The 13,057-nt window shown below is 39.0% G+C and overlaps 1 protein-coding gene across 2 annotated transcripts in view; it reads right to left on the bottom strand.

Annotated features, from left to right (window-relative positions):
* Positions 1-53: 53 nt before the first annotated feature.
* SLC25A12 (solute carrier family 25 member 12) overlaps positions 54-13,057 on the bottom strand; it is a 51,851-nt gene continuing 38,847 nt past the window's right edge. For both annotated transcript variants that reach the window (XM_055812043.1, XM_055812044.1), the window contains exons 14-18: positions 6,000-6,140; positions 3,889-4,027; positions 1,439-1,597; positions 1,154-1,244; positions 54-660 (exon numbers count right to left, since the gene is read on the bottom strand). In XM_055812043.1, coding sequence (XP_055668018.1) covers positions 471-660; positions 1,154-1,244; positions 1,439-1,597; positions 3,889-4,027; positions 6,000-6,140 — 720 coding nt within the window. In that variant the 3' untranslated portion in view covers positions 54-470. The remainder of the gene's footprint in view (positions 661-1,153; positions 1,245-1,438; positions 1,598-3,888; positions 4,028-5,999; positions 6,141-13,057) is intronic.

Raw genomic sequence — 13,057 nt, 5'->3', positions numbered from 1 at the left:
ACCTCACACTGGACCACTTTTCTGTAAACACAAACTAGTGAACTGATTTGAAGTGTGTTGAAATATTTTATTGTCACAATTGTTAACAAAACAACTTCAAAACATTCTGTACATTTCAAACTATTTTGAACTGCAATACCCATTATATAAATGTATGTGTATAGATGCCATGATGTCTCTGTACAAAGATGTACAATATGTACAGTAACATTAAATGCAAGCTGTGCAAGGCAAAGTCTAGGCTACAGATTCATGCCACTGGTTAAAACGAGGCATAGAACCACAGCTTCAATCAGTTCCTTGTGTGCAAATAAACAAATGCAGTATGTATAAATATTAGAAAGGAGTAATTAGATTTGCAAGCTCAGTTCAGCTAGAACAACATGCAGCTGACTGGAAAAAATACAGTACTACTCTTGGGAAATTTTTCCACTGCATCACTTTGTTAGGTTGAAACATTTTTTCAGGATTCAGCTGCTACTTTTTGGTTGAGCTGCGGCGACGCCAGGAGATCGAAACTTTGGAAGATATAAACCAAATTTATTTTCTATACCGGCAAATGTAGCTGTAGCAAGTCTGTATCCACCTATGTGCTCAGGGTTAGCAGGAGGAAGATCTGTAATTCGAGTTTTTGGGGAGGGTTCTGATCCAGGAGTTTTACTGTTTGAAGAAAGAGGAAAAAGAAAAAAGCTTTAAAGTTTTTTCTTAAGCCTGAATAACTTTACAAAATCTAGAGTAAATGCTATAAGGCTTTTGTTTGAGTACAGAAGGCAGTTAAAGTTGACCTTCGTTCATTCATTTCTATGGTCAAGTAGAATTCAGGCCACTATTTAATGGGAAATCAAGGCCATAACTGAAGTTACATTTTTACTGATAGCTTTGTAAATTCTTCTGACTTCCAGTGACAAGGGGAAAATGGGCAAAATATCTTGCTACAGTGGAAATACAAATTAGTGTATTGAATAAAAAATGGCTTTTTATCTCCTCATCTGTTTGGAAGTAGCATGCAAGTTTCCCTCAATTATATAAGGACGGGAGGATTTGTTTGCATACTGCCATTTGAAGTACAGGTGCTCAAAGTCACTGAGTTTAAGTGGTCCCATGTCTGAAAAAAAATTCTTTTGGTACAAGCTAAAAGGAAAATATGACTTACAGGCCTCCAAAATCGACATAAAGCCATCTCTGCAGAAGTTCATAAGTGACCAAAGTAACACCAAACTGGGGTGAAGATCTGAACACACGAGCTGTTAAATATTACAAATTGTAGCGTCAAACAAAGAAAAGAGTGTCTCGGGAGAGAAGCTAAACATTTTTAACAAGAGGTTATGTTTTTCAGAATCAGATCTGGTAAATACTGCTCTAATGTCAGTCTTTAACAAAGCAAGTGCTAAATTTGCAGATTTGGGGTCAGCCTTAATATTCAGAGCAGATTTCTCACCTCCAGCTCCCTTCCAAAAAGCTGAAGGGCCTTCTTCCCTTAGAATCTTTCTAAAGCAGTCGATAACTCCACTGTATGTTGTCTGACCAGCGCGAGCTGCCACTTGCAGTCTTGTCTTGATGACATCAGCAGGGGTTACCAAAGAAGCAGCAGGCACACCTTTTAGAAGAAAACCACATTTAATTTGCACAAAGAATCTTGTAAAAGATGAAGCACTTCTAACTGAAAAATACAACTTCAAACTTTAATACTTTTTGCCAGGATTAGACACTACTAAAATTGCAAGTTCTTAACGCTTCATGCTAATAAAAACCGTTGTGCTTGGTATAATAGTGTTGAATTTCTTCTACATTTAAACAATAGTAAGGAAAATAATAATGAACTATCAACAGCAATTCTGTCAACATTTTCTAGTGGTCTGTCATTAACAGTAGTTTCAAAAAGATAAAGGAGGCATTTTTGAATTCACACATATGCTACATTTGCAGTAAGATCTCCATGACAAAATTTAATGGTGCAACCTTACCGTATTTGTTAATATTTTACAATGTATTTTGTAAATTGCATATATAGATGATTGATTTGGGAACATGAATCCTACGTATCCATTTGTTAAAGGTGTTAATAAGAAAACTACTGCTTAAAACAACTATTTGACAGAAATATGTCTGCGCTGCTGTTTGGACTGTTCTGTAGGAGAGCAGATGCTGCTTACTCAGTCTTTTTATGGGTTGCCTATTGAAGGACAGTGAAGGTGTTTTACAAGCCTGCTTAGTACCAACAGCGTGATACTAGCCAACAGTGATGGAAGAACAAATCTCCACTTTCAAGGCACACACTCAGGCATCTAGTCAAAGGAAAGGAGAAAGTTTTCAGAAATGTACTCCACAGTATATAACTGTGTTATCTGAGATATTTCTGAATACTTCTGAATACTGTAAAAATTTCATCCTCTTAAAAAAAGAGGAGCCATCTTAAATCTGACTTAAAATTTTGAAATTGATTTTGACTTCTGCTTAACTTTTACAACTGGTTAATAATTAAAAAATTAACAAGTCACTGATTTGCATACGTGTGAAAAGATCGTAAACTCTTAACGTGTCGCTGATCAGTTCAGGAGGTTTCAATGGAAAACAGAAGCACCATAGTTCAGCCTACAAGCATACACTAATAGCAACCATATGCAGATTTTCCTTTACGTTCCTGCAGATACATTCAGACTGTATTCTCTGCTGCTGCACATGCTTAGCAGGAATAGATCAAGCAATCAAGAATTTGAAATATGCAATTCTGAAAGGCAGATTCCAATACACAGTATAAAACTAGGCCTACCAGATTGATGTATGTTTTTAATAGGGTTCATCGCTTGTCCTGAGTGACCCAGGAACACTAATCAAAGAGAAGCCGTGAAGCTTGCAATCTAAAAAGTCTTTATACAAGTTAAATAAAAATATTTATATGTGCTTCTATGAGTACAGTAAGCTAAATAATTTTCCATTTCTGTCAGCTCTGCATTACTTGAGAATAAACAGGGCTATGTATCTGTTCCTAGTTTCCTAGCTGGTCTCTCCCTGCCCTCTGGCACAAGGAAGAGACCAAAATGGCAAAGAGCCGGTGCGGCCAAACTCTGTATCATAAAGTCCAGTGTGGGAGACTGACACACAGACGGCTCGTGACTGATGCGTCTACGGTGATTCCTTATGACTGTAACAAGTCACAAAAGTTCTGTTCGGCCCAATGATGTTTCTAAACTGCACAGATGCCATCACTGAATCGTTCACAACTGAGAGGCTACAGGTACCTGGTTTTCATCTTAGTGATCTAATCCTTGGCAGCACAGAATCTGCCCATCTGTATCCAGATTTTTAAATATCCACCACTAGAGTTCCTACATCTAGTATTCACTTGCCATTTAGTACAACCAACTTTTTATCACAGCAGCATATTTTCTTTATACTAGACGTTTTTGAGAAGCCTTAAAATACTTCAAATTTCAGAGTGTGATACTCTTAACTTCAGCTTCTTTACAAACTAATGCCCTATTTTTAGCAACTACATTTAAACAAAGTTTCTTCTCAGTTATTCAGGAATCCTAAACTAGGTAAGTCATTTTCTTCTTAGCTCTTATGATCCCTCATTTTATGTTCATCAAAGATTCAAATTAGCCTTCAACTCCGAGAGCACAGTAACAAGTAAAACCCCATTGAGACAGACAGATCAAATTTGACTACAAGTTGCTGAGCTGCATTACGCTGTTTATCCACATTATGCAAATGTAATTAGCTCTCATCAAAATTACATCGCCTCCCACTAAGGATAACAGTGATCAAATTTAGATTAAATCAGATACAATGGTACAGTACCCTTCCATTATATGGGGCTACTGAATGAATATTAAATATTACTAAAAGGAAAAAAAATTACTTCTAGAAAACAGTCTGCAGAATTACCTGCAATGGCTCCAGCTGTAAGGAGATTAAGCCCTCCCACGTGGCCATTTTCATCAGCAAGCATCAGTTTACTATGAGCATAAACAGGAAAGTAGATTGCAGAAAAGGGAATGTCTCTGAGGAAACATGCTTTGGCACCCTGTCACACAGAAAACAGACATAATACAAATAAATTTTGTAAGTAAGGTTAAAATTGATACCCAGTAAGCAGCCTGCGCCCAGGAGGTACCAATTGTTTTGATCTACCAGGTAAAGAACACGAAAAATGTCTTAGGAAACAGAAGATGTAGGGTTGAACTTGAAAAAACAATGAACCACATGTAAGTTTCTAGAAGAAGAAAGATTCAAGGTTCATGTCTAATTCTGGTAAGCAATACATGGTACCAATCCTGCCATCGGTACCTAGGATAAACACCTTTTATGTTCGATGTGTCCCAATGTGATGAAGAAAGTGACAAAGCTCTGTCCTTACGTCTTGCTGACAACAACCCACAACCACGGAAGCAGCAAGGCAAGTCCTTGCATGCCATTTTTTCTACCAAACACAAAAGCACTACTAAAGTATCAGTGAGGGCTGTAAGACCTCATACTGATCTCCACTGATCGTCACCTGGTTGACTGCAGAAGCTGCACTGGAAGATCAACAAAAAGAGGGAAACTACCACGAAATGGGAGCCGTTTAGTAAGGGGAAGATGCAGGGAGACAAAGCTAGCAGCCTATGACAATACTGCAAGGAGTAGCTCCTGGCCACAAACTGGCTTAAAGAGTTCCTTAACAGAACCTTCCATGCTGTAAACACAGTGGAATACTCCTAATAAAATATACCTAATATTCTTCTTTCAGTAACTTCAGTCATCAGTCTGTTACAACTAAAACAACTCCTGTACAAAGCTCAAACAAGCCCTTATATGTTAAAAAAAATCGCATTTGCAGACCGTGAAAGCATGCATATTACAAAACCACCGCTCCCTGCCTAAACACCCAGCTGGTGTACACCAAGCCAGCAGCCTCCACACAGTGGACCCACCTGGGGGCAGTGGCCCAGCACTTTTATTAACAGACAGCACATTGTACGAACTCTACATGGCTTAAGCAGAAGACCTGATAAAGAGAAACTCGTTCTTTCAATATTTCTACACAGATACTTTATGCCCTAAAATGAGTTATTACAGTTATTGACAAATGATAATGTAATTCTAAAGAACGGCAGAATTTTTAGTAAGCTCAATTGTTTAATTGCTGCAAACAGAAGTGTAATTTTGTCCCATGTACCTAAACACCTGCAATCTTTAGGAAATGTAATGGTCATGAACTGAATTCAAAACACAAGCTTCAGCTCTAGAAGTAAATTTGCACGTTTTTATAGTGTTATTGCAGGTCTATGGACAAATCACATAAGCCCATGTTTTGTAAGTGCACAGCTAATATAACTGCTGAACTTACGTATCACCCCTTGCACTGGCAGCAGATAGAGGAAGAAATACTCTTCCTTGTTTAAGAAAACTAATAGCTTCTGCTCCATTACATCTGATCTGTAATGATGGTAGTAAGTATTCCTGCAGGGAAGGAATCTGTTGACTGGCATTCTGCTGAGGTACGGTACAGTACGGGCTTTTTTTAGTGGAATTTGTTATTGACAAATCCCACCACTTAACTTCTTAAAAATCTGAATCCCACTAAACTCCCCTACTGTTTCACTGCCATCAAATTATTAAGACAAAGAGAATACCCTGCTGCAAAAGATAACAATAGAGATAACAGAGATTCAAAATAAACATAAGGAAAACACAGAGGGAAAACTAAAGAAACTTTTCACAAAACCCCACCAAACGAAATGATCAGTGCCAGAAGCCAGCAGGTCTGCAATACAGGACTCCCTGTAGCTTGGCATAAAAGCCCGAAGGATAGAATGGGGGAGTATTTTTTGTATCCCACTGCCATTAATATAGAAGTGGGTTTTCTTCTGTTTTCCACTGTGGGGCTGCCCTGCAGGAAGAGATTGGTTTTAAATTCAAGAGGTATCTTTGTTTTTAACAGTTTTTGTTTCAGCAATGTAAAACTTCAGCATAAAACATAAAATGATGAAGCCACTCAAAGCAGAAATACATACCTTATAAAGACCAAGAAGGCCTAAATCTTTTATAACAGAGAGGGCACTGACTCTGGGTCCTGTAGTAATTTCTCCTGCCACCTGCAACCGAATCTTAACAATTTCCAGAGGATTAGTGAAGATGACCTGGGAAGCTCCTGCCTGCAAACCCAAAGAAAAAGAAAGTACATTGCATTACTAGAGCATGTGGTGACAGATTGGCAACTGCAAGGTGCTGAGTGCCTTCACTTCTCACTGCATTGGTTGATATTCTCATGTAAAAATATATGATAGAGTTTTAATAAAGGACCTGTTTGGAAGTTAAAAGCCTCGAATCAAAAATCATAGGTTTGTACAAAAAAAAATTTTACATGTATATGTTTATAGTCCACAGAGGTGGATTAATTCAGTTTGTCTCCGCTTTCCTCCTTGATCACTTTCTAGAAGTAATGGCTGTGTTTAAAAGTCTATCAGATATTACACGAAATACTAAACTAAAATAATCATTAGACTTGTGCTCCTAGAGCACCAAACACATATAAAGAATACCTTATGTTTATTCAATAATAATGCATCGCCAATGTGTAGACATATTATTTGCATTTAGTGGTGATGCTGTTTAAAAGGTGAATTTGCATTTAATGGTGTAATTTTAAATTATTAGAAAAGACGTTTGGAATTTTGTTTGGCAGCCTTTAATTGTCCTAAGTGGAAACAAAATACAAAATTTAAATAGGAAGAGTAACATTTCAAGATATGATACCAGACAGAAACAGGAGTTGTATCTTTCTCGGAGCTGAGCACGACAGATTTTACATGCAGGGAACCCTGTTAGCAGTGCTGAAGGTCTGTCTTGCAAACCTCCGAGCCACAGTGTTGCAGAGCTGCTTCAGATTCTGCACTTTAACCAAAGACTTTCAAAGTAAGTTTCAGATTTGAGCAAGATTCAGTCTGACAGTTCAGTTTCAGGAGCATGTAAATCTACTTAAAAGACATGTTTAGGTTTCTCCCTGGTTTGCTGTAGGTACCACCGTTCACTTCTGGAGAAGTATGTGGTTCATCACAAAACAGCTGAATTTTACCAAGCTTTCTTTTTCCCCTCTTCCTATGCCACCTTTTTTCAGTTAAAAATTAAAACCACTTCCTTAAAATTTATAGGGTATAACCGCTTGAATACAGCCAACTTTTAAAGGCATTTCTTCCACAATCTAAAAGCTGCTCTTAGTCCTGATCTATTCCTCCAACCCATCACATTTTAGCAAAGGAAACAGATGCAGAACATCTGCAATTAAAGCTTTTTTGCCTTCTAAATCGCCCAGGAAATAAACACTCTTTGTGATGCTGGGTGGGGTGTGTGGTGTGTGTGTGAAGTGACATCAATAGTCTGCTGCAGCACCTCCTGGTCAGCACGCATGGTGTTCTCTGCTAATTGACTCAGAACTAATGAACATTAATCCTTTCTGCCTATAGCACAATCTTCCCCTCTCCAGCAGCAGGCAGAATGAACTTGAGATTAGCCTTGAAGCATGCTTTACAAGTTGGTAACTTGAATTATTCTAGACTTGAGGCACAAGAGCATTGCGAATCTCAGCAGCTCTTACTGAGCATGGCCAAGCACTTGGGTAGTATCTACGAGGGGGGGAGGCGGGGTGTGAAGCATCAAAACCTTCACTGACCAGGCATCCGATACCTCACTGAACCTTTACTGAGCACACTGCCATCCTTTTATTGCAAGCTCTGTTTATTACTTCACTCAATAATGACATTTAAAATCATCATTGTTATGGCTTTACTAAAGCACCTTGACCCAAACAGTGGGAGATCAACCCCTGCTTTTAATGATCTCCACTGTAGTAGTTACTATCTTTTAACACTTCCCACTCAAATAATCTGTCTAGGTTGCTAATCTTCGTTTTACTCCCTCACTTCTTCACCTCTCTGAAAGAAAATCAAAGCCTACATTTTTGTGGACATTTACTGCAGCCATCAGGAAGATCACTAGAACTCCCAGGCCAGCCAAACAGATCCCATCCTCCCTGTTCCTTGGACTTGCTGCATGGTGTTTACTCAGATACCTGACACCACTTGTGTCCAAAGCCATCCTTCAGGCTCTCTACTTCTCACCTTTTCCTTCCCAGTTCATACACACCTATGTGGGCAAAACGGAATGGCTGGCTGCTAGGCAAAGTTCCAATCTAAATAAAATTTATAAAATTCACATCTGGCAATTGTTATTTTAAACAATAACCGGTCTTTTTGTTCATATTACATTAAACAGAAAACCAATTTCAAATGTTTATCATTTCCCTACATCATTGTTAAAAATAATTTTCGAAGATAAAACATTAAGCAGAATGCTCTTACTAAATAATACAATGTACCACACAAAAAATTCAAATAACTTTATATTTAGATGCTAAGCTAGAAATTCACTCCTAGATAATTACTAGCTACCTGCCTATTAAATATGCATCCTTTGTTTACCTATATATGTGAAATTCCATTTATTTTTTATGTTATAAATTAGCACATCCTACAGAGCAGCCAAAATAACTCTTTCTATTTGCCTAACACCCACCATAGAAACACAAATAGGCCAATTTGAAAACATTTCTATTTCCTACCCTGAATTCAATCTTCCTGCAATTAACATTCTCCTCTCTTAGGTGCACAACTGCCTACCTTTCTGTTAAAATCAGCAACATCCCTCTTCTGATATAGAAATGCAAAGAGAAGACTCTGAACACAACACATTTTTAGAAATTAGCAGCAATACTAACTATAAATGCAATGTTACAAATTGTATATGGTTAATACAGAATTATATATTATGACTATTAAAATATGACTTGATGATTGGGGATATTGACCAAAATAAAATATAAGGAAAACTCTAACATATGCTTATATTATCAGTAGAAAGTCATTTGAAATGCTCTTTGATTAACACTTCAAACACTGAGTAATTACAGTGTTGACAAACTTCTCAACCAGCAGCTTTCCCAAAAAGAGCTGTGACTGCCAAGATACACGGTTAAATACTCCCTATTAGCAATACGTGCTTCTATCCAAGTCTTGCTTTTTCTACCGTTAAACCTGCAGCTCAGCAAACTTTCCTGCACAGCAGTGATCCAGTTCACACGAGGAGGAGCACTGAATTCCGGGGAGCTGCCTGAATGGGTTGGGTCCTTGTACATATCACAAGTACAAATAAGAGAAGCATTGACTTTAACATAGAACATGTAACACAAGAAAACTCACTTTTAAAAAAATACACCATGAAAAAACAAATTTGAGGGTTGTTTTTTGTTTGTGTTTTCCTTTTAAGCAAAGGATCATTTCTCTATCTGACAAAGAATGTGTGATGCAGACAGCGCTGCCTGGGGAGCTGAGGAAGGGCACTCCCCAGAAGAGGATGCACAGGAGAATGACTCAAAGGATCTCCAAATAAAAATGAACGGGCAGCGTGCAGGGCTGCAATACAAATATCCACGCTTCTGCGCCAGTCATTGGCAATCGTCATCATTCTTTCTCAAAGTATCTTACTTCAGCTGTCAGCTAGGTATGTTAAATACACGCGCACATGTATATACACAGAGAGGTATACATTGCAGACCTTGAATTTCTTTTGGAGAAGGTGCACTAAATCTAGATTTTCCCCCCATAAAAACCTCTCTTCACACATAAATTACAACAGACACTTTAAAAAAGGTTGACAAATTTGTTTCTGAATGGAGGTTATTCATACACATCAAAAATACCCGTAATAAAAGCTTCTACTTAACCTTAATGTCATGTAAAATAACTCTACAAGGAGCAAATAAAGGAACTAAATCTGACAGCAAAGGTTATGAGAGAAAAGATGTAGTTTGAGATCCCACAGCAAACGCCCCGTGACATGCCAAAGGCTAAAGGAAATACACAAATGACCTTGCAACATGAGACCTCTTGCCCTTTCCAATTCCACCCGAGAGGCATATGCTGCAGAGGGGGAGAGGCCTGTTTCGAGCCCTTCCTTCCTTCCTTTTCGAAACCACCACATCCTGGATCACAACTGTGTCCCACACAGGCAGCTAAAATAAGAAGTTACTTAAAACAGTCTGGTTTAAAAACATCAAAAGACCTTGCACTTCTTTCTCAAGGCAAAGCTGTCATTGTTCATGCACCTACAGTAATCTTACTGTCTCTTCTACTAAACAATAATGTTCTCCCTAACTTCAAATGTCTGCAACAGAGACCGACATAAAGCAGTGAAGTTTAATTCTGCTTCTAACTGTTGCTGTTTAAAGTATTATTAAAAAAAGATCTTGAAGGAAAAGTAGTCTGACAGCTGTAATTCTATATTTTTTTATTTATTAAATAAAAAGAGTAACATTTTGAATTATTTTTTTAAAAAAAAATACTTGACACGTTCCTATTTGCCTGATAAGCATATGTGTTTGTGTGTATGTATGTATATATGTAAAAATATGTATGAATATTATTTTACAAGTACATCAAAGTATTTAGACTGTTAGATTTAATATTTAAATATATAAAAGTTCTTTAATTGGTGGTAAATTTAGACCTCTAGGTGTATATATGTGCAAACACACACACACACACACACACATCCTCCCACCCCCCACCCCAACTCCTAATCATCAGCAGATGCACTGCCTACACCTCCAAGGATTCTAGACCATTTCTGCGTGGCACCCCACATCCTCTTCCTCCCTGCAGCACAAATCGGAAACGTCTTTCTGATGAAACAGAATTCACCTATTCAAAATGCTAAGCACCATGCAAATCGCACTGATGGAAAGAATCCTTTTCTTCTTGTGTAACTCAGGAATTACAGCTTAAAATCACAGCATCTTTGTCTACTGTAACAGTACTTATGAATCATTTACATAACATTAGATGTCTACTTCAACACTGCTTCCCAGCTGAGGACAAACAGCTGCCCTGCAGCATCTTGCCCTTCACGATGTACTCACATGTGTCATGCGTGTAAGTTCCTTTGGGAAGCACTGTCCATATCAGGTATGCGCTCTCTCCTTCCCCAGCCGCTCTCGGGATACAGGCAGGCATTGCCAAAGCCTCACTCAGTCTCCCTGCAACTCAAAGCTAATGGTAGCTGAAAACTCCAAAGGCAAGAATGCAGGCTAATCACTGAATTACAATGAAATGTAATTCAATTAATTACAGTAACAGTAGGGAAAGAAACTGTTTGCTCTGAACATGCATCAGTGTGGGTAGTGCTGTTGATGATTAACAAACCAGCATACTCTCTGGAAGGTAGGAAGATGGGATATCAGTTTCATCCACCAGGGACCACAGCCCTCTCATTGACGGGTATGACATGAGCACTCTTAACCAGGCTGTCCCACATAGCTCTTCTGCAGTTTTCACACACAGTTTGGGAGCAGCTGGGAATAGTGGGCTCTGGCAGAGCAGACCCTGTACTTCCCAGTGCCATTTACGCTGCCCAGTGGCTAGCAGGTAGGTTTCACGGAGCACAGGGCACAGGCTGCCCACAGGAGGTCCCTTCCCTGCAGCAAGGAAGGAACCACAGCAGACCAGCAGCAGACCATACGCAGAGGCTGCTGTGTGGGGCAGTGTCTTTGTTGACAGACACAAGAATGAGACATTTCCTCTCACTGGGAACGGGAGTTTATTCCATCAGTTTATAAGAGCTGAGAATAATTGGGGCCTGAGAGGTAAGGTTCTGGCCAAAGAGATCCAGTCTCTTGAAGTTACTGTTTCTGGAGAAGGCACATGGCTGTGGGCAGCCCCTCTGCTGGATGGCAGAGCACTTCTCGCAGACACGCCAGAGCTGAGGACACTGAACAGCCTAGACAGGTTCTCTTGAATCACTACTGTCTTAATGTCAAAAGGTTTCACCTGTCCTCACGGGTGGGTCTTAGAAGACCATAACACCATACGTAGGCTTTGCTATGGCACTGCCATCCAGGGAGGAGAATTTGCTAGGTCTGCTGCAGCCTCTCGCAAGCTGCCTCCTCTTCCTCACAAGAATTTTTTTGGTTCCCGGTTGAGGACTGTGGCATGCATGGCGTGCTTCTGTACGGCTCCCAAGGGGGTGGGCCTTCAAAGATCAGGAAGGCCTCTGCTGTAAGCTCTATAAAACGGCTGAAAATATGGCTTCCTCATCTTGCTCATCCACTACCAGTTCCATGCCAGAAATGGTGAAAAAGTGAATTATTCCTGTTAATCAGGAGAATGTTCAACACTAAACACAGGCAAGTGATGGTCAGAGACAGTAATAAGTACATCTCTGAGAACTACATACGGGCATGATGCTGTTTCTTCTGATATTATGACAAGGTAAAAAGCATGTTTTGAATTTATCCTATATTTATAGTGTCCTATTAGCAAAATATTTAAGTGTCAAACAATAAAGAAAAGCCACAAAGAACCAAGTTACCCAAACCCATGTGCTGAAATAATTTTTATATATATAAAACCCAAAGAGTCCCACAGTAAACCATCATTTTGTACCAACAGAGAGAGAAGGAACAGAACAAAGGAAAAATGAAGAAAGATAGAATCACCCAAACAGATAGTCTTGTATGACCCTGCATGTAGAAACAGACAGAGCTCACTTGTGGCACTTCCCCGGATGTAACTGTTAGTTAGGTCTCATAATATTTTGTAGAAAAACAGTACACAACGAACACCAGAAGTGCGAAGACCAACACGATTTCCAAGCAAGTCAACATAGAAAAGAGCTGTCACAATGAGGATGAAAAGGACCAACAATGAGAAAAAGAAACACTAATATAGCAACTTGCTACTGCTTCACTCAACTGATACTTTCAGACTTCTAGAACACATTGTATAGGCTTAGTAATAAAGATTCTGGTATTTAGGAAGAAGTGAAATTGCTAAGTGGAACTGAGCAGCAGTACAGACAGAAAAGTCATCAACTGGTAAGATATCAGATGATCCAGAGGAGGCTACAAAGAAATTAACATCCCTGAGATTGCTCAACTGTGGCCAACTCCTCTCCTACAAAAGCTAACTTTGTTTAAAATCCTCCCAGATTGAGTGAGGTAAGTACTACTCTGAAAAAGGAG

This window comes from Falco peregrinus, chromosome 8 (assembly GCF_023634155.1).
Source record: "Falco peregrinus isolate bFalPer1 chromosome 8, bFalPer1.pri, whole genome shotgun sequence".
Classification (NCBI taxonomy): domain Eukaryota; kingdom Metazoa; phylum Chordata; class Aves; order Falconiformes; family Falconidae; genus Falco; species Falco peregrinus.
The sequence above is the reverse complement of the archived record's forward strand: the minus strand, read 5'-3'. Positions and strand labels throughout refer to the sequence as shown.